The sequence below is a fragment of the Puma concolor genome, chromosome B2, assembly GCF_028749965.1.
Source record: "Puma concolor isolate L17-30 chromosome B2, mPumCon1.1.hap2, whole genome shotgun sequence".
In the NCBI taxonomy this organism is placed as follows: Eukaryota; Metazoa; Chordata; class Mammalia; order Carnivora; family Felidae; genus Puma; species Puma concolor.
In genome coordinates, this window is record NC_141671.1 from 143263728 (window position 1) to 143286105 (window position 22378).

At 39.7% G+C, this 22378-nt stretch overlaps 1 protein-coding gene across 11 annotated transcripts in view; it reads left to right on the top strand.

Moving 5' to 3' along the window:
• Nucleotides 1-22378, top strand: part of ARID1B (AT-rich interaction domain 1B) — a 450301-nt gene that overhangs the window by 124052 nt on the left and 303871 nt on the right. For all 11 annotated transcript variants that reach the window (XM_086708220.1, XM_086708218.1, XM_086708223.1 and 8 more), the window contains exon 3: nucleotides 14036-14185. In XM_086708220.1, coding sequence (XP_086564346.1) covers nucleotides 14036-14185 — 150 coding nt within the window. The remainder of the gene's footprint in view (nucleotides 1-14035; nucleotides 14186-22378) is intronic.

A 22378-nucleotide genomic window follows, 5' to 3' on the forward strand; every position in this document is an offset into this window, starting at 1 on the left:
AAAAATAAATAAACGTTAAAAAAAAACAAAACAGAAATTAGGAAAAACTTAAAAGTTGTATTAAAAAAAACAGCGCGCGCGCACACACACACACACACACACACACACACACACACACACACCCACCCAAGTCATTTATACGCATGGTGTGAAATCTCCAAGCTAGAAAGAGTCTGCAGTGCCCAGTTTTCTCCTCCTGTCCCTCCACCGTTGACTTCTCCTCCACAGAAGATACCAGTTCCTTGTCTCTCCGTTGGCTGTTCGAACATTCCAGTCGTGCTGTGGTGAAGGCCTGTTGTCCCTGTTTCCCCCTCTCCGTGGTTCTCTCGCGAAGACCAGTCTTCGCAATCTGGCATTCTCTGCACATGTTCCAGCCATGCGGTTCCAAAGTTGACATTGCAGCCTCGGCAAAGGTCATCTCTTTAAAATTCTCTGAAATTCCCCTTTGGCACATCCGTGTTGGCAGCTGGGTTTATATAGGAAAGTGGTAAAGCTCTTGGCTCCTCTTTTTGTGCTTTACAAAAATAGAAATCTCTGGCCAGCAGGGCAGCTGGGCAAGCAGCTCCTTGGTCAGTTCCCATCAGCTGCCCTCGCTGAGTGTTTTCCCCCTTACCTGCTGGCGGTGGTGACCTCACCCGGACACGGGGCCCGAGTGGGTGGGTTTTAAAAACATGAGCAGACTGTAGCCCGACACATATTTTAAAGTCTTATTAGAAAACCCTGCTGTTCTGACATGTGTGAGAGGTACCGTTGTACTGTTTTGACTTCTGATCCTGTCATCGTCTTGTATTTTTGAACGACTCGAAGATGATATTCACTGATCCAAAACTACCTGTTGCCTTTTGGGCAGTAGTATAACAAGAAAGATGGAAACTCCGAATGGTTTTCCAGTGAGGTGAATTCCTTATGAACTAAATGACATAACGCGCCTGTTTTCTTGGGAACGTGCTGCTCTCTTGGATGGAGACGACGGACTCCCTGTGAGGCAGCACAAGCCTTTTTCTTTTCAAGTAGCTTTTTCTAGGAAAATGTTGCTTCTCTTAGCCAAATTGACCTATTTATGACTATAGATTGCCTTCAGAGCCCTTCAGTGCTTTCTGTGTGCACCGTGGCCTTCCCAGAAGTAGAGCTGTGTGCTGGTCACCCCAGCGTATTTCCAGTTGTGATTCTCTAATTTAAAAATGACTGCATATGTTGGGTGTGGAAAATACGTATTTTTGATTTTGTGTTCAATGCAAACTCTGGAAACCTCCATGTCGCAGGCTTCCGTGTTAGAAACGAGCTTTGTCCTTTTATTGTTAATTTTTTTGCTGCTTGTATTATTGAAATAAGATATGTAGACTCCTAGATGGATTTTTCTCCCCTGTGATAGTTTGTGGAAGATTTCAGACCACTTGTTCTTGTGCGTTGCTTCTGTTTCCTTCAAGAAGAGATGTTGTGTAGTATGTCTTTTGCTCTTAGCACACCCTTCCTTTCCCTCCCCCAATACCAAGTTTATGTACGTTGGAAATATGCTATCTTTTTCAGCCCAAAGTTTTGGAATGAGATTTATCATGTTGTGCATTACACGCAGACTTTTTCTCTGAAGCTGCAGTTTTTTTCCCGTTACGCTTGTTTTATCAAAAAGCGTACTGTAGCCTTTATAGATCTGTGATAGCGAATGCCCTCGATGGATCCTTGGGAAGAAAGTGTTTTAAAGTGCATAATTAGGGTACTTGAGCATAAAACTACAATTATACACTTGTGTGTTAATTTTGTGTACAGTAAGACTTTAGTTCAACACTGGTTGTAAATGAGAGAGGAAGCATTTTACTGCCAGTGAATGCCTGCATTTTATGAATACTTAAAATCTCCTCTAATTGGCTGACCTGGAAGAAAAGGTGAAAACATCTGTAGTTGTTAGGAGGTAGAGGAGAGAATACAAAATGTGTAAAAAAAAAAAAAAAAAAAAAAAAAGTAACCAGAAAAGTAATCTTAACTCTTGTGTGAGCCATACTCACTGTGCCTTTGGAAGCATTCATGCTATTTTAGTTGCTATTCCGCAATAAAGACTAGCTGACTTACAAGCATTTTGATGAGCCAGCGAAATTAATCAAGGGACAGAGTGGGAGAGATAGTTGACAAGGAATCTTTGATCTGATAGAATAAAGGCTTCGGCTTGCACTAGTCTACCACACGTTTGTTACTCAGATTCTGTGTGCAAGCATTAGGGGGCACTCCTTGAAGCTCGGAGTTAATTTTATGAAAAAGGATGTACCACTTTATGAAACGGATAATAATGTTCCAGAAGTAGTTACCCTCAAGAGGTAGCATGGGCTAGAAATATAAATTAATTTAAGAAGGGTATAAATAAATTCCTGGATAATAGAATGATAATGATTATAAAGCGGAAATAAAGGCTGTTCAGGACATATCCCTGACTTTTGGAAATTGAGGTCATGAGAGGCACTACCATTTAGTTCCCACAGCCATACAGAATATTCACTCTGCAGAACATTGTCTGACCTAGTATTCGCTGAAGCTGTGATTTGCTAAATATAGAGCAGTTAGAATTAAGCAGTGAAATTTTGTAGGCAATTAATAATTGTAAAAAAGTCTAAGGGAGGTTGTATGTATATTATTTTCACTGTGCTTATGTTTATAACCTTAATATTGTATGTGCACCTGTCAAGAGGTTTTAGAAAACACATTTTTCATGTAAAAAGACTTCTACACTGGCGACCAATGAGAACTTTCCAGCTTTGTGACATGAATCAAAAAGCAATTTGTTCTCCACTGTAGAGAACAAACTAAACTGATGGTTACTTGAGGGGAGTTGGGGGTGGTGGTGAGTGAAATAGGGGAGGGGATTAAGAGGATACTTGTGATGAACACTGAGAATGTATAGAATTGTTGACTCACTGTACTGTGCGTGTGAAACTAATACTGTGTGTTAACGTCACTGGAATTAAAATACAAGAAAAAAAGAAAATGTGGAAAACCCAAAAAGCTCAGAATAGAAAGTGAAAAATCACCATATTCTATTCATCCAAAGAAATCCGCTGTTAGTAATTGTCACAAGTTTCGGGTCACTGTTGACAAATAATGCTACATATCGATCAGCTTGAAAGTCTCGGTAGTTTATAACAACAGATGTTTATTTTTCCCTCATGGGTCTGTGGGTTGGTTGGGCCGATTTTGAGGTGGACTCCGCTGGGTCCAGGCAAGACATCTGGGTTGGGTTCCCTGCATGCGATTTATTTTGGGTTCCCAGATGGGACCGAAGAGCTGCAGGGTGCTAAAATTTTCCAGTGAGATGATATGATGGGATAGATGCTGGGCTGGGGAACAGTGGGTGGGGCTGTAGATGAAATAGCATTGGTCTTAAGTTGGTAATTGCTTAAACTGTGGGTTTTAATACTGTTCTTTCCACTCTTGGATGTGTTTAAAATTTTATATAGTGAGTTAAATTGGTGGAAAAAAAAGTATCTTTTGATAGTTTAAAAATAAGCTAAAGGAGAGGGTTAAATCAGCCTAGATAATGTTGGTTATTTTTCAGGCCATAAAACAGCAGTGTTTGCAGCCTGGAAGTTATCTGTTAGGAACAAGGGCATAGACAAAAACGGAAGTGTGCTCCATAGCAACGTGAACTGTGTAACTGGCTTGTTTGTGTGGTTGGTCATCAAGCCTGTTCTGGTGTTTAAGACACTGCTTGACCCCTGAATGCTTTGCCAACTCCTTCTTCAAATCTGGGTACTCTTTTTTTTTTTTTTTCTTAAGGGAAGCTGGACAGAATTTGAAGGAACTTAGCTTGAGTGTACTATGCATACAGTAAGCACTCAGTACACATTCGTTGATTGTTTCTTGTTTTTCAAGCATGAAGGAGTAATTTCAGGAAATTGTGGAGGTATGTTGTTTTGTCTCTTTTTCTTAAGACAAGCCTAAGAACAAGATTTATTTTTCTTTTTAAAATAAAGTAAGAAAAAAAAGGGACCTAAATTGTTTAGAAGTCTCAATTGGGGACTTAGCTTAAGGGATTGTAGATTATGGGGTAGTGGTAGAATCTTGACCTTGTAAACTTTATTTATTACCTTCTAGCACATTCTTTTTGACTGGACATGTTGACATAATAAAATTTCCTCATGCAATTGGTTCAACCACACATCGGCTTAACATCTGAATTCCTTGCTGTAGGGAATTTTCAGTCTGACTCTTATGCATGAAAAACAGTGTTTGATCTTTCTGTGAAATCAGAAGCCGGCAGAATTTGCCACAGTAATGACTAAAAAATGTAACTGTCGTGCACTTATGATTTGTCCTGTGCCTTTTCCCTTCCCATTTTGTGGAATTTACCTGGAGGGTCTCAAGCCTATGATGGAAAACAAACAAAAATTAAGGAGCTTTCTGCTGTTAAAGGCAAACTGTTATAAGACACTCTTCTGATAACTCTTAAATAGACCACAATAAATAATCCCAAATCAATTAATTGCATTTTGTTCTAGATTTGTGAAAAACACGGAGTTCGTTTAAGAAATGGTAGATAACATTTTGGCATTTATTCCTTTAAGCTACAAATTCTTTACTCAGAAAACCCCCACACACACAGATTTTTCATATTACAGGATAGCATTTTGTTACATATACTATTTTGTATCCTGCTATCCCTTAAATCCCACCTTAATAATCATTCTTGCTATTAAATACATATTATCTCCAGTGAGGTTCATTAATAAGCTGATATGTTCTGGGTACCTGGGTGGTTCAGTTGGTTAAGCATTGACTTCATCTCAGGTCATGATCTAATGGCTCATGGGTTCCAGCCCCGTGTCGGGCTCTGTGCTGACAGCTCAGAGCCTGGAGCCTGCTTTGGATTGTGTGTCTCCCTCTCTCTCTGCCCCTTCCCTGCTCATGTTTTCTCTCTCTCTCTCTCTCTCTCTCTCTCTCTTTCTCTTTAGCAAAAATAAACAAACATTAAAAAAAATTATGGGGCGCCTGGGTGGCTCGGTTGAGCGTCCGACTTTGGCTCAGGTCATGGTCTCGCAGTTTGTGAGTTCGAGCCCCGCGTTGGGCTCTGGGCTGACAGCTCGGAGCCTGGAGCCTGCTTCGGATTCTGTGTCTCTCCATCTCTCAGCCCATCCCCTGCTCATGCGCTATGTCTCTCTGTCTCTCAACAATAAATAAACGTTAAAAAAAATTAAAAAATATGGGGTGCCTGGGTGGCTCAGTCAGTTAAACATCTGACTTCAGCTCAAGTCACCATCTCACAGTTCATGAGTTTGAGCCCCATGTTGGGCTCTGTGCTGACAGCTCAGAGCCTGGAGCCTGCTTCAGATTCTATGTCTCCCCCTCTCTGCCCCTCCCCTTCTTTCTCTCTCTCTCTCTCTCTTTCTCTCAAAAATAAAAACAAACATTTAAAAAATTTTTAAAAAATCGGATATGTTCTTGAATCCTGCCCCCACCCCAACCAATCCCTGTTGATGGACATTTAGACATTTAGGCTATTTACATATTTTCAGTGGCAATGCTATCATGGGGGTGCAGTGAGCTTGCTACACATATCTTTGCATACTTGTTTCACATTTTTTCTCAAGGTATATTCTTAAAAGTAGAATTGTTTCTGTACATATTGTAACTTGCCCTAGATGTTTGAATTTACATACGCACCATGATTATTTCAGTATACCTAATTGCTGTGTACTATTTTGGATTACATAAAGTGAAAATACGAAAACTCCTTGTTAAGTATCTAGGAACAGTCATTGTCAAGTAGGAAATTTACATGTAGGCATAAATAAGGCAGTGATGGTTTAACATAAATATGCTATAAAACATGTGAAGTCAAAACTTTAGATACATTAGTTGTTAAGTATGTATACATGTTCTGCTAGTGGTTTTTAAAGGTATAACTTAACATACACTAAAATGCTCAGATCTTAAGTGTACCATTTGATGAATTTTGACACATAGGTACATCCATTAAACTACCAACCCAGTTAAGATGCAGAATATTTTTGTCACTCCCACAAATTCCTTCATGCCTGATTTTAGCCATTCTCCATATTTCACAACCAATGTTAAGATCTATTCTATTACCATATATTAAGTTTGTGTGATTTTGAATTTCACATAAACAGGTAATACTGTGTTTTGAATGTGTCTACACTTAATATAGTTCTGGAGGGAACTGTAGATACCAAACCAGACTATACTTTTTAGAACAAAAGGATCTGAGGCTGATGTGAAAATTATATTAAGAACAGTAGGTCTTTCAAAAGAATGAAGTTAGACCCTTAACTTACACTATGTACAAAAAATTAACTCAAAATGGATTCACAGACCTAAACATAAGAGCTAAAATCTATAGAACCCTTTTTTCCCCCTTAAAGTTTATTTATTTATTTAGAGAGACAGAGAATCCCAAGCAGGCCCTGTGCTGTCAGCACAGAGCCCGACATGAGGTTCCATCTCATGAACCGTGAGATCCTGACCTGAGCCGAAATCAGGAGTTGGATGCCTGACTAAGCCACCCAGGTGCCCCAGAATCTGTAGAACTCTTAGAAGAGGGGTGCCTAGGGGCGCCTGGGTGGCGCAGTCGGTTAAGCGTCCGACTTCAGCCAGGTCACGATCTCGCGGTCCGTGAGTTTGAGCCCCGCGTCGGGCTCTGGGCTGATGGCTCAGAGCCTGGAGCCTGTTTCCGATTCTGTGTCTCCCTCTCTCTCTGCCCCTCCCCCGTTCATGCTCTGTCTCTCTCTGTCCCAAAAATAAATAAACGTTGAAAAAAAAAAAAAAAATTAAAAAAAAAAAAAAAAAAAAAAGAAGAGGGGTGCCTAGGCTGGCTTAGTCGGTGGAGTGTGTGACTCTTGATCTTGGGATTTTGAGTTCAAGCCCCACGTTGGATGCATAGAGATTACTTAAGTATACACACACACACACACACACACACACACACACACACACACACGCATATACATACGTACTTATATACAAACATATACACACATTTAGGTAATATACATATGTAATATACACCTATATACATATGTAAAAGTGTATATATATATAAAAGTATATACATATATATAAATATATACATATATATAAATATATACATATATATTTAAGAACTAAAATTCTTAGAAGAAAACATAGGGGAAAGCTTCATGACATTAGATATAGCAGTAATTTCTTGAATGTGAAGCCAATGCACAGGCAACAAAGGAAAAGATAGGTAAATTGGACTACATCAAAATTAAAAACTTTGTGCACCAAAGGACACTAATCAAGAGAATGGGGGCACCTGGGTGGCTCAGTCAGTAAAGGGTCTGACTTCGGCTCAGGTCATGATCTCAACAGTTCGTGAGTTTGAGCCCTGCATCTAGCTCTGCTCTGGCAGTGTGGAGCCTGGACCAGAGATTCTCTCTCTTTCTCTCCCTCTCTCTCTACCCCTCTCCCACCTGCGTGTGTGCCCTCTTTCTTTCTCCTTCTCTCTTTCAAAATAAACTTAAAAAAAGACAATGCAAAGGCAACTAATACAATGGAATATTTGCAAATCCTATCCAAAATATTTAATGCACTCCTACAATTCAACAACAGAAAACAATCCAATTAATAAATGGGCAAAGGAGATAAATACATTTTTCCAAGTAAGATAAACAAATGGCCGGTAAGCATGTAGAAGGTGCTCAACACCACTGATCATTAGGGAAATGAAAGTCAGACACACAAGGAGTATGGTACCACTTCATACCCAGTAGGATGGCTATTACAAAACAAACAAACAAGCAGAAAACAGCAAGTGCTGTCAAGGATGTGGAGAAATTGGAACACTTGTGCACTGCTGGTGGGAATATAAAATGGTACAGCCACCGTGAAAACAGTATGGCGGTTCCTCACAGAATTAAGCATAGAACTACCATGTGATCCAGCAATTCCACTACTGGGTGTTTATCCGTAAATACTTGAACAGATGTTCGTGTGTCCTTTTTCATGGCAGCATTGCTTGTAATGACCCCAAAATAGAAACAACCCAAGTGTCCATGATGGATGACTAGATAAGATGATTTCCCTATATTAACGTGTCTGTGATAAATTTAGGACGATGTAAAGTATTTCTTGTGATCTTAAATTGTTTCCCTCTAAAAGGAAGGACAAAACTGATAATGTAAATAGATTCAGATAATCCAGAGGTGACAGATCTGTAATAGAAACCAAAGTGTATTTTATTTATTTATTTATTTTTTTAATTTTTTTTTTCAACGTTTATTTATTTTTCGGACAGAGAGAGACAGAGCATGAACGGGGGAGGGGCAGAGAGAGAGGGAGACACAGAATCGGAAACAGGCTCCAGGCTCTGAGCCATCAGCCCAGAGCCTGACGCGGGGCTCGAACCCACGGGCCGCGAGATCGTGACCTGGCTGAAGTCGGACGCTTAACCGACTGTGCCACCCAGGCGCCCCACCGAAGTGTATTTTAGTAACATAACTTCCTAATCAAGGAGGATTATAATATCTGTTCCCAATGTTTTTGTAAGCTGTTGTGGAGATAGAACATTGGACGGGACGATTGTGTAGCCCAAGGCAGAAAGCTCTTACATTTATATGTCGGTGGTGTGTGATTTATAGTGTTTTATATACCTATTCCAGAAGGTTCAGTCAACAAATACTCATTGAGCTCTTACTGCGGGCCAGGCCTTGTGAGTGCAGTGATGAACTAAACTTCCAAGACCCCATTTTCTATGGGATTTACATTCCAGTGGGTGTGATAATATGCTTGTAGTCAGGTACATTTGAGAAATCCCAGATTTAAAGGTGGATGTGTTTCCTAACTTCTTTTAATATACTTAACACACCTTTTAATATACTTGTACGTTATGTTTTATATTTTTATGTTTACTTCTCAAATTTTTTCGATTATAGGATTCATTTCTGTAAATTAACTTGCCAGATTAGTGCCCCTTGTAGGTGCCATTAGGTTTCGCTGGCGTAAAGTCCTTCCTGTCAGGGATTTATCAATCTTCAGGAAAGGTAGGAGACCCTCGTGAAGTCTTTGGCTTCATCTTGCCCCTTGTGAAAGGCAAGAGATTAGGGGACCTGACTTAGCAGTCAGGGATGGGTCTCTGGAGCAAAGATCTAGCTGGGCCTCTTTAAATAAAGCAGCTGACCAAGGCATTTTCCTCTCCAGCCCCTTCAGTGGGGCCTGGCTCCTGCTTTGTGTGCATGCTGGGGTGACGTCTATGCCTCTGCCTTTTTGGGGGAGGGGAGATGGGGGGAGGTGAGCTCTTTATTTCAGAATTTTAAATTATGAAACAATTTACGCATACAGAAAAGTACGGAAACAAATATAACGGACAGTTGTGTAACTACACCAAAATGGTTGGGTGTTAACATTTTGCCACATCTCCATATCTCCGTCTTTTTATAAAGGGAAAAATGCAGGACTGAGCGCCATCCCATCTCTTCCCCTCTCCCCCTCCAGAGAGTGTCATCTGTTCCCTTTTCAATGCATGGTTTTCAGTGAATACTTTAACTATATATATATATATATATATATATATATATATATATATACACTATATATATATAATAACTATATATATATAAACCCCCAAACAGTATTCTTTGTGTGTATTAAAAATTCAGACAAATGCTATTATGTTGCATTCTTTTGTTGCTTTTTAAAAAAATTCAGCATTATATTGTTTAGATTTGAGCCATTTTGATCTGTGGGCCTTACTACATCCTTTTTTTTTTTTTTTTTGTAATTGTATAGAATTCCATTGTATGGCTATAGCAAAATATGTTTTCTTTCCATTTATCTACTTGTCAGGTTTCGATTGTGTCCTCTTTCTGGCTTTGTAAATACTATTGCATCGAGTATCCTTCTTGGGACACCTGTGAGTGTTTTCGTGTGCATATATTTATAAGGGGAATTGCTGGATTATGGGGTCAGTGCACCTTTAAACTTGGTGAGGAAACTGTTTCCTAAAACTTCTTTAGGACGAAAACTGGAGAGAAGATAAACCTTGATTATTTCTTCAATTTTGAAATAAGAGCAAAGGGTTCAGGATAAGGTATAGTGAAAAACGGGGCCCAGAATTGCTGTACATCTAACATGATACAGAGATGTGAAAGTTGATACTCCCATTTTTTATCAGAGTGGTTTCCTAAAATAAATACTTAAAGTAAATGGATCATTTTTAGCTATACTTTTTCCCTCTTCAGTAATATAGGAAAGTATTCATATCTCTTTGAAAATTGGAATAAATTTTTTGTTATTATGTGTGCTCATGCTCCGCGTAAGATCTTCTTTATTTAGAAATGAGTAAAATAAATTCTTGTTTTTAAAAAACAGAAAAGCTCTGCTCTCAGGCATTTTCTGGAGATTTCCATTTGGTTTAGCTTAGTGATATTTTTATTCAAACTGTGATAAAGGTCCAGAGCGTTGGCTGGGTATATAATGGCCTAGAGGGTAAGCGGTTAATAGCCGAGCACTGTGCCGCTGTTAGCGTGAAGTTCACTGGTCTGCCTGTTAGATGAAGCTGAACGTAGGTGTCTCAAAGAGTTGGGTGGTACAAGTGATTTCAGTTTTATAAGATGTTCCTTCGTTAATTTAATTCTTTATATACTAACTTGATTCAGGAATCCGCTGAAAAACATCCATTCATTCAGCAAACATTTATTGACTGGCAGGCCCTCTCCCCAGAGACATTCCATGAATGTGGGAGCTTAATGTCTAGTGATGAGGACAAACAGTAAACACAACACCCAATTAAGGGGTTTACTGACTCAGTCAGACCATCTCTGCCGTGTGAAATGGAGTTGGAACTGGCATGAGAAAGACGGTCGGGGCTGTGCTTGTGTAGTTAGGCTGGCCCGGGGAGGGTGGATCTGAGCTACAAGTGCTTCGTGACCCCAGCTCCCGGCACTTGGTCCCTGGTCCTCAGTGAAGTCTTGGTTGCATTTCCCTTGCACCCGACATTCTGGGGGTGTCACTTCTCCTGAAGGTGTTTGAGAACCAAGACGTACGCAAGAAGACCCTCAGCAGCCAAAATGGATTTTACAGGATTCGAGGCGGTAACGGCTCCCACGCTCCCCTCATGGACGAGTCCCCTGGGCCTTCGTGTTTTTAACCAGTGTCACGGGCTCCTCAGTCCTCAGCAGATTCCGTTGAGGATGGAGGTCAGTGGTGAGCGATGGCCGGGTGCCTGGGTGGCACGTAAGGCAGGCGGCAGAGCGAGACCATAGTTACCCAGTGGGGTTTGTGCAGACGGCTTTCGGCAGGAGAGGCTCTGGGGCCTTTAGTGTATCCTGGCTCAACCTGCTGATTTATGTTTTATGATGGTGATTGTTTGGCTTAAGATTTTAGAAAAGTATATGATAGATCTTTGAAAGCCATGCCTCTGAATTGATTAAAGCAAGAGCAGTGTTGATGATTAAAGAACGTAGACTTTAGTTCCAGACAACTGAGGCGTTAGATTTAGAAATTGAGTTTTGAAAGAAAAACTTAGGAAATACTTAATATTTTAGAGAGAGCACTGCAACTTGTAGTTTAAGAAGTAATGGTATCTGTGTAGAATTCCAGGTAGGATTATTATATTGCTGGTTATAATAGGAACATGAGTTAATAGAGAAAGTAGGCCCTATCTTGTAGATAGGGGTGTGAGACAGATACGGTTACGTGACTGACCATGTTCACACAAGTGAGGCACAGTAGGACTCGGATTTGGACTTGACACGTTTCTAACCCAAAGACTCTTCAGCTAAACAGAGTTAGTGATCTCTGCTTCAACGTGGCTGCCATGGAAGGACAGGGGACGGGGTTCAGTTGATGGGCACCAGGACCCAGGTCTCACTGACAGGCTGATTGTCCCATGTTATCAATCACCTCACCCCCGGCTCTCAGAGGGGGAGCTGCCTGTTAGGTCAGTACCAGGTGAATTAGGCCCATGTATCTAAAAGGAGAGCCAATGGATTTAATGGTGGAAGACCGCTGTAAAATTTCCCAAGCAGAAGTTTTTGATGGTTTCTCCTCCGAAGTTGGCCGTGTTCTGCGGACTGCGGCCGTGGCTCCGTTGAACGTTTGCTTGTAGTCCCAGCAGCCTACCTGGGCTCCCCTGCACCCTGACTTGCCCCCCGCCGCCTTTGGAGAGCTCGAATAGACCGTGAGGGTCTAACACGTGCATGGCTGCTCCAGTGTTAGTCGCTGCCTACGACACGCTCTGTTGTTGTCCTTCTTAGAAAGTAGAGCCCCGCTCCCCAAACGGCACATTCATACTGTGTGTAAGGGTTTCTGTAAACCAGAAAGTCAACATATTAAAGTGCAATTCCCAGGGGAGTCGCCGGCTGTGTTGATTGAGCTTTACAGTAGTTTTAACACTGGCAAAAGTGTTATCCTAACTGCTTCAAATCAAACTGCAAAGATGCTTGTGTGAAATCTAGTATTAGATATCAAATCAACATATGGGTGCTGAACGGAAGGATATGTGTTGTGGTAGTATACGATATTCTAGCATGTGGAGTTGTATTTTATGGAAATTCTTTGGCTTGGCTTATGGCAGGGACATACATTCATTATGAGATATCAAGCTGTAAAATAAATAAAAGCAAAGAATTCAACTGTGCAGTTAAATGGTTTTCAGCACAAACTTGTCTGCTCTACTAACGTAGGGTCTGCGTGATGAGGCATTTGTGAGCCATTGTGGCCAAACGTTCATGATTGTTGTCGACAGGCCTTGACGATAATCTAGATCAGGTCAGAAAGAAAATGAACTTTAGCTTTTGGCATTTTTCTCCTTTTTCTTCATTGTATGTCTTAACAAATTACCGTGCTAATTGGTGTTAGAGGCAAAGCGTTGAATATTTTTCTCCCTTTACCATTCCTTCTTTTTCCTCATTTGGTATTTTATAGCGATTGTGTTTTTAAACGTGTGTCTGGAACAGATCACTGAATCCTTGAGTATGTGGGCTCATGGGCTTCTAGTTCTGGGGGTTTTCAGGTGGACCATGTTGTTAATTAAGAGTGCCTTGGTCATCCTCGTCTCTGGAGTGCTTTTTGCTATCCTGATCCGTTTTCCTTTTCCTCTGTTGTTCTCTCTTCCAATTAGAGGGGAAAAATAAGGCAATAGAGGTTTCATTTGAAAAAAAATTTAAAAGTATCATCCGTGGTGTATTACATGAGCAAAGATTATAAGGATGTTTAGGTTCGTGCAAATTAGAGATGGGGGAGGGAAGACTCATCTAGAACATTTTTGCCTGTGTCTTTGGCGTTTGCAGGGTAGTGCACTCTGCTTTACACAGTACGTGTTTCATCAAGTAGGAAAATACTATCTCACTATTAGATACGAATCCTTCCGTCAAGAACTCATGTTGTTGGTTATATTGTGTTACATGCATAGTACTGTCTTTTAAAAGGGTTTTATTTGATTGTAAAGTGATGTAGTTTCTTTTTAGCAAGAACAGTAAATAGAATTGCTGATGTAACTGGTGTAGTATCTGCTGCTATGTAGTTGGGGCTTTTTGACCTTCGTTGAAACAAAAATACGCCCTATACAGGTACCCAAGCCACAAGCATCCTACAAAATAGTAGTAAGTGCTCTTGGACTGTTGGAGTTCATTTTCATTTTGAGCTTGGCATGAGAATGGATTAACATAATGCTCTTTTGACTTTCTTAGAGGCTAATTGTTTTTTTTTCTTAACATAACAGCATTTGATTAGTTTCACGTGTACAGTCTACACCTTGCCAACTCAGCAGAGGCCGACGTGTTTTAATGTCAGTATTAGGAAATGCCCCCCCCCTCCGCTGGATTTTTATGAGGTTATCAATATTTGATATCTGTTGAAATATTATTTTTTAAAACAAATTTTCTTTTTACTTCGTTGATAATATGTGTCCAGAAGACAGTATGGCGATTTATGTAATGGAGGGAAGATTAAAAATACTGAATTCAATTGCTTAGCCGAGAGTCCCCCGCACGTTGCTGAATCGAAACCGTATTTGACCGCCCTGGATTGCACATTTTGACTTTTCTCGCTTGTGTTTTGCTCGTCTTGTCGACAGATGCCGCCTCAGTATGGACAGCAAGGCGTGAGTGGTTACTGCCAGCAGGGCCAGCAGCCTTACTACAACCAGCAGCCGCAGCCCCCGCACCTCACCCCGCAGGCGCAGTATCTGCCGCCCCAGCCCCAGCAGCGGTACCAGCCCCAGCAGGTGAGCGCAGCCGCTGGGCCCCACCCCCGGCCCGGCCCTCCAGGTCTGTGTCCCAAGGCCAGACTGGGCTCTGACGCGTCTTCCCGTCCCGCCTGAAAGAGTCTGTTTTCAGTGGTGGTGGTGGTTGGGGGAGGGGGAATGTAGTATTGAGAAAATGCCGAAGTACGTCAGATCTGAACTGCTCGTTTGTTTACGGATGGATGTTCGAAATTGTAGAGTGGGAAGAATACGCTTATTCGGAAAAAATGGTTTCATCGACCATTTCATCTTGCTAGTTGGCACCTACGTGGTATTCCCATGTTGAGCTTTTTGGGGGTTTTTGTTTTAATGGTAAGTGCTACTCTATCAAACACCGTTGCCTGTGCAACGTTACTCTTCTTAAGCTACCTCATGAACTGATAATCGCTTCAAAATACAAGAGGGAATCATGTACTTTAAGAATATTGAGCAGTGTGTAGTTTAAATTAGCCTCATTAAATAGTCTTTTATGTTATCGGGCTGTGTATTTCAGCTCCCGTGATCGGTAGAAAAATCGTACATACGCACGTGGTGAAATGATTCAGTCTCCTCTTGTTTTTTAGAGGTTGACACGGAGTGATAGGAAAGGGCTCTGTGAGCTCGGGACTCTTACTCTGAATCCAGATACACGTTTAATAGCACTTCCAGTGATATGCGTCAAAATGTAACTTTCCATTTCATATTTTCCTTCTTTCTCTTTTCATGGGGTGGAGAGGGAAGGCAGTGACATTGATGATTCAGTTTTCAAAGTGCTTGCGCATGTTGAAGAGATTGTTGATGCTAAACAGGGTGAAAAAAAAATATATGAAGTTTGGGGTGCCTGGGTGGCTCAGTCGTTAAGCGGCCAACTCTTGGTTTCGGCTTTGATCTCACGCTTTGTGATGTTGGGCCCCCGAGTTTGGCTCTGCGCTGACAGTACGGAGCCTGTGTGGGATTCTCTGTCTCTCCCCCTTCCCCTCTCGTGCTCTCATGTTCTCTCTTTCTCTAAAAATAAAATAAAGTTAAAAAAATAAATATGTGAAGCTTAATTTATTTTAATTTATTTTTATTTTTTTAAGTTTATTTTGTTTATTTTGAGAGAGAACACGTGTTGCATGTGCTCAGGGGAGGGGCAGAGAGAGGGCGAGAGAGAATCCCAAGCAGGCTCTGCGTCAGCCAGCGAGGGACTGGAACTCACGAACCTTGAGATCATAACCTAAGCCTAAGTCAAGAGTCAGATGCTTAATTGACTGAGCCACCCATGCGCCCTTGAAGCTTAATTTTAATTCAGCTGATTTCTTAAGTATTTTCTTGGGTTCTTTGGAATCTTTTCCCCTGTGACTTCTATTTAAGAGTTTTAAAGAGTTTATGACTTTAAAAAAACATGTTAAAACAGCAGAGATTGAAATCCTGTAGAATCTTGTGGGGTTTTTTTTGTAAATGTTTTCAAAATTCTGATACTAGATGAAGGAATTTATGGAGGTAGGAATGTATATTTCAGTTATATGGTCTAGTCTTGTATTAAGATGTGGGAGAATTAAATAATCTTCCAATATCGTTTTTTTAAGTGAGAGAAACTAGTGTCTGAGTTTATGATATAGAAAGTTCTAGGCTTTTTCAAGGGCTTTCAGCACCTGATTGAACTTCTTGGTAGACACAGGACGTTTTCTCATGCCATCAAAATTTAAGAAGGACTGAATAGAGAGATTACGTTAGTATTTTACTTTGGTGTGCTAAAATAAATCTCTGATTGTAAAACCAATCTGATTAAGGATTCTGAGCGCCTGGCATTTCCTTGGAGACCAAGCTCAAATTTACTTCCTTTATGAAGCATTCACTGATGTCTTCTATCACGTGGCAATTAGTTATTTAATAGCCTTCACATTTAAATATTTAAAGCATACTTCAGGTGAAATCTTATTTTAATGAATACTATTTTAATGTGCTTGGTTTAGGACTATTTTATGCTTTGCTACTACCATTATTTTATTGATTTGAGTGTGGCAGATTATATGGTAGGAAATACTATATGTAGAACCATGGCTCTCTAATGTAATTATTGTCATTCCTGTATGTTCTGAGGGAGAGAAAACATTTTTTGAACTCTAGGAGAAAGGTTTTCTTGTTTTCATACTCCCCACCTGTAGAATGTTTTTTAACTTTCGGTAAGTTCATTATGGGACAAAGAGGTGGAGATCAGAGACGTTTATGTGGCTGAATCAGAGGGTCTTGTTTGACAGGAAGAACTTCGGTATTTAGGGAGTTAGACGTTCAGATAGATTTGGGAAGTTTGCCTAGGAAATTAGAGTTAGCATTTTGGATATGGTTAGCACCTCCCAAAACAACGTAACAATGACCAACAGGATATTTTCAAAATCAAGCTGAATTTTACTAAGAATGTGTAATTCTGAATTCACATACATTTAAAAACCACAGGAAGCTCAACTGTATTTAATGTAGTGAGCCAGTATTTCCTAACAGACAAAACATTCTTTTCTGTACACTTTCTTGTTTCCAAACAGCGTAACGTGGTCTATTGATTTTTATATTAGGGAATCAGTCAGCAAATAATACTTTGTGTCTTTTGTTAATAGGATTGATACAAAAAGTGATTTTCGGGTTCCATGAAGACACCTCACTTTGTGTCTTTAACATTTGTCAACGTGTGTTATGTTTTGAATAATCAATACATTCGTATATTTCAAAAAGTATGAGGAAAGGATACAGATAAGCTTCCCAGCACAGTCCTCCTGAGTAGTTTAGCCCCACCTCACCCAGATAACCATGTGAGTAGGCTATCTTGCATCTTTCTGGAGTATGTTTATACAGAAGAGCAAGATACCGTATTTTAGTATTAAATTATTAAATGTTTGTTTAGTTTTGAGATAGAGAGAGGACATTTGTGTGTGCAAGCAGAGGAGGTACAGAAAGAGAAGGAGGGAGAGAGAGAATCCCAGGCAGGCTCCATGCTGTCAGCACAGAGCCCGACACGATCCACAAACCACAGGATCGTGACCAAAACCCAGAGTCAGATGCTTAACTGACTGAACCACCCAGGTGCCAAGATTCCATGTTTAAATTTTTACTCCACTTTCCCACAAATGATGGCATACTGTTACATGCACACTTTTCTGTTCTTTGTTGTCCTCCTCTCCCACCCACTTAAGGGTAGTTTCTGTCGAACTTGCCAAAGGAGCACGTTAAAGTAACCCTTCATTCCTTTCATGAAAGCTTCCTTTCATTTTATGGACACACCGCGATATATTTAACCAGTTCCCTTTTGATGGTCATTTAGATTAGTTTAAATTATTTGCACTTCAAGCGAGACTGCCAAGATAAACTTTGTATATGTATCATTTTGTAAATGTGCGAGTCTATCTGTAGGATAAATTCCCGGAAGTGGGACTAGTGTGTCAATGGGTGTATGCAGTTACAGTTTTGGTAAATATTGCCAGATCGTTCCTTTGAGGGGTCGTACCAATGTATACTCACACTATCAGTGTGTGAGAGTACCGGTTTCCCTACACTCGTGCCAGTAGCATGGTTTTTACTAAGCTTCTGGATTTTTGCCAGTCTGATAATGTAATTTTAATTTGCATTTATCTTGTTTTGAGTTCTGTTGAATGTTTTATATACTTAAAAGCATTTGCATTTCTTTTTTTTTTATTGTGAATTCACACCTTTTTATCTTGAATTTTTCTATTCAATTGTTGGTCTTTTAAAAGTTGATTTAATAAAAACCTATATATATTAGGAAGACTGGATCTTTGCCTGTGATATGAGTTACCAACCACCCTCTCTCACCTTGTCATTCATCTTTTGACGTTAATTATGGTTTATTTGTTTGTTTGATCTTGCAGAGGGGCTTTTTAAATTTTAAAAGGTATGTATGTAGTCAAAATTATCACTCTTTTAAGATCTCTGGATTTTTTTTTTTTAAGTGTGAGTTTGAGCCTTCCACACTCCAGAGTTTACAAAGGAACTCTCCCATGTTATTTTGGGAGTATTTTCATGGATTCGGTTTTACATTTCACTTACCCTAATCCAGCTTAACTGGGTTTTTTTTGTTTTTTTTTTTGTTTTTTTTTTGCCAGATCTTTAAGTGCCTTCTCTTGTGTAAGCTATTGTGTTAGGGCTCTACAGAGAAACAGAATGTGTGTGTGTGTGTGTGTGTGTGTGTGTGTGTGTGTGTGTACACATATTCACATATCCTATTTGGTTAGGATAAAGAGATTTGTTGTAAGGAATTGGCTTATACAATTATGGAAGCTGGCAAGTACAGAACCTGCATTGTGAGCCAGCAGGTGGAGATTCAGGAGAGCTGATGGTGGTGATGAAGTCTGAAGGCAGTCTGCTGGACTGCAATTCCAAGTAATTCCTGGAATTACTTGGAGAGGTTGGTCTTTTTGCTCTATTCATGCTTCAACTGATGGCCTACCCACCTTACCCAAAGTCACTGATTTAAATGTTAATTTCATCCAAAAGCACTTTCCAAGTTGACCCATAGAATTAACCATTACAGTTACCTTTCCCCAATTGATTGGAGATGCCCCTTTTATTATTTGCTTGGATTCCCGAAGGTATAATGTTTGGGGTTATTCTGGGGTTTTTGTTCTTTTTCATGGGTCCCTTTTTAAAAAAGTTTATTTATTTATTTTTGGAGAAAGAGAGTGAGAGAGTGCACACATGGGGACGGACAGAGAGAAAGGGAGAGAGAGAGAGAGAGAGAGAGAGAGAGAGAGAGAGAGAGAGAATCCCAAGCAGGCTCTGTGCCATCAGCACAGAGCCCGATGTGAGGCTTGAACTAACGAACCATGAGATCAATCATGACCTGAGCTGAGATTAAGAGTTGGAGACTTAATAGACTGAGCCACCTAGGTGCCCCTCTTTGGTCCTTCTATTAATGTACTCCAGTTCTTCATTGTTTTTAGGTGTTTTTGATTTCCTTTAGAACATTCTTTCAAAAAGAACAGTCGTACTTTTTTGTTAGAATTAGTTGTCTATATTTTATATTTTTGTTGCCACTGTAAATTGTGTCCTTTTCAAAATTCATCTTCTCACTGTTATCAGTGTATATAAATCTAGTGCAATTTATATGTTAAATTTTTTTTTTTGTTTAGCAGCTCTTTAAATTCTTGTTAATTCTAACAACATGTAGGTTCTCTCAGGTTTTCTTAATTTTTAAAACAAAGCTGCTTTTTTTTTTTTTTAGAAGAAATCACCCCATTCTCCCTTGTCTTATCTTTTTGCAGACTAGCTTCCTCAAAGCATTGTTGGAGAGGGCTATCCATTCTTGTATTCTCTGAGACTTAAAAGAAGGCTTTCAGCATTTATCATTAAGTATAATGTTTGTTTACTTGTTTATTTAATTTAGTGACTGCCCACTACTAGGTAGCGAAGTACCTTTCTTTTTCTAGTTTGCGAAGGGATTTTATCATGAATGAATGCCAAAATTTATCTTATGTGTTATTTTAATAACTATTGAGATGAACACTTTGTTTTTCTCCTGTAATCCATCGTTGGGGGTATGTTATGTGTGTCTTTTTGTTTTAAAGTATTAAACCAAACATGCTTTCTGGAATCATCCCAGCTACATGATGTATTAATCTTTTTATACATCACTGAGCTCAGTTTGTGGATCTCTCTTTAGGTTTCTTGACAGTGTTCGTGAATGAGATTGACTTGTAATTATCCTTGTAAGGTTTTGGTGTCTGTATTAGGGAGTTTTATAAAATGAATTGGAGACTAGTCCCTTTGTAAATCTCCTAGAAGAGTTTATGTTAAAGTTTGGAATTATCTGTTTTTTGAATGGTAGAAGTTATCTGTAAAACCATAAAGGAATGTATACCTCTTGATTATTAGCTTTTGTCCCTTTCCTGACTTTTGACTTTTGATCTTATTTCCTTTGTGAATATAGGTGTATTCACGTAATCAATTTCTTCTTGAGTCAGCTTTCTGCCTTTATATATACATAGATTATATTTATATATGTGTATATACGTATACACAACACTTTGTATATCCCTACATATTAGGAATTTATTTCATCCAGTTTTTCAAATTTATTAAGAAGGTTGTTCATATAATAGTCATCATTAATTTCTGTGACATTCAGAGTTAAAGGCATTTAATCCATAACATTTTCCTTTTTTTATATTCTTTTCTTTGAAGTTTACTTATCTTGTGTGTGTGAAGAGAGAGCATGTGCATGCATAGGAGAGGCAGAGAGAGAGAGAGAGAGAGAGAGAGAGAGAGAGAGAGGATATGAATATCCCAAGCAGGCTTCCTGTTGTCAGCGCAAAGCCTGACATGGGGTTCAATCCCACAAATAAGAGATCACGACCGGAGCCGAAATCAAGAGTCCAACGCTTCATGGACTGAGTCACCCAGGCGCCCCTGTCCTGCTTTACATTTTACTGATGTTTATTTTGCTGTTCTTTCTTCAAGCAAGTGAATGCTTAGCTTATTCAAAACATGTTTGTCTGATGAAGCAAAATAGAAGACCAAAAAATTTCTTCTTAAGTATTGCTTTGGCTGAATGTCTCCAATTTTGATGTGCATTATTTTTGTTTTCTTTTGGTTCTAAGAATTTTCTTATTTCCCTTCATTTTTTGTTTTTTGGAAGACAGTTTTATCGAGTCCCTGGGTTTATATTCTGTTCCCTAGGAAAGAACGATGTATGTTTTTGCCAGTTGCCTGTGGACGCGAGTCATCTGGAACCACATTTTGAGTCTTACTGTACAAAAATTCTTACTGGGCTGATAAACAGAATGATACAGTGGGGGTCTATGTGCCACCGTAATTCCTCGCACTTACTAGCCTAGTCATGTTCAGATATCCCCAGTTGTTGTCAGAATGCCTTTATAGTATTTTGGGTTTGTTTTTTTTTTTTTCCCCAAGCAGAATTCAGAAAGACATGTAATCCATTGATTTGGTCCTTAAGTCTTTTTATCTGGAACGGTTTCTTCTTCCCCATCCCCATTAGAGCCTTTGGCACGTTGGAAAACTGAGTCAACTGCCTTGTGAAATGGCTTGGCTTGGAGTCTTCTCTTGCTGCGGCTTAATGTGTTCACCTAGCCCCTCTAATCCTGTAAGGTCAACGATTTTTTGTGTGTGTGGTTGTGGTAAATCATGTCCCCAAAATGTAGGGCATTGTTTCTGTTCAAATGAGGGGTGTACGACCCTCTCTGTGAGTAAGGAAGCCTCCAAGTGGTTCTAGCCCTGCTTGTCCAATGAGCGAGACCAGCCTTCACCTTTACACCCGGGTCAGATTCCTTACTGACAAAATTTGTGAGCATAGAACATGCCGGTGGCTTTTTAGGTCACCAAGTTTCAGGCAGTTTGTTACACATCATTACTGACTAACATGGTTTGAGTACCTCATAGGTGATGCGGTGAGTGTATTACATCAGGATAAACATCAATGTTTTGTCGTCCCACAGTAGTGGTGTTCAGATTGATCAGTGGGTTCAGGTGGTGATGGCCTTTGGGACCACTTTACATAGAATTATCTTCTTGAGGTTTTTGCAGACCACACCATTAAGTGTTAATTTTGACCAGAAACCCTGATGAAGGTTAGCCTGTGGTTGCTAATTCTCAGTGGAGCCATTTTTAAGTTCCTCCTACCTCTGAGTATCAAGTTCAAGACAGGTATTTTTCTGTTCTCTTTAGTGGGTTTTCATATTCTCCAATAATGGGCATAGCCCCTCTTAGTCCCTGATTTATTTGAGATGTATGGTCTCATATTTTACGCCCTTTTGGCAGGCCGTAGACTTTTCCTTTTCTCTGTTCCCTGTATAGTCCAGAAATGGAAAGTTAAAATCTATAGCAAGCCAGCTTCTACAGTACCGCTCTTACTTTCTGTGTTCTTGGTTTACTTTCTGTTTGTTTTTGGTTTTAATCGCATTCATGCCAAGTCTGTGATCCGTTTAAAAGGCATTTTTTTAGTATTTTAGATATTTAAATCAATAGACATTTAGAATATCTGATCTGCCATATGGCTGGAACTGGTCCTCTTCCATTTTTCTAGTTCTTTTTTGGATATCCTTAACACAGTTTGAAATGATAATAAGCATGTAATATAGTAGTTTATAACATACAGAGAGTACATTCCCATTTTGTAATGAAATTTTTCGAACGTCTCCTTTATTCTTTGGAAATTTCATAGTTAATATGTTAGCTACATAAAATTTGTAG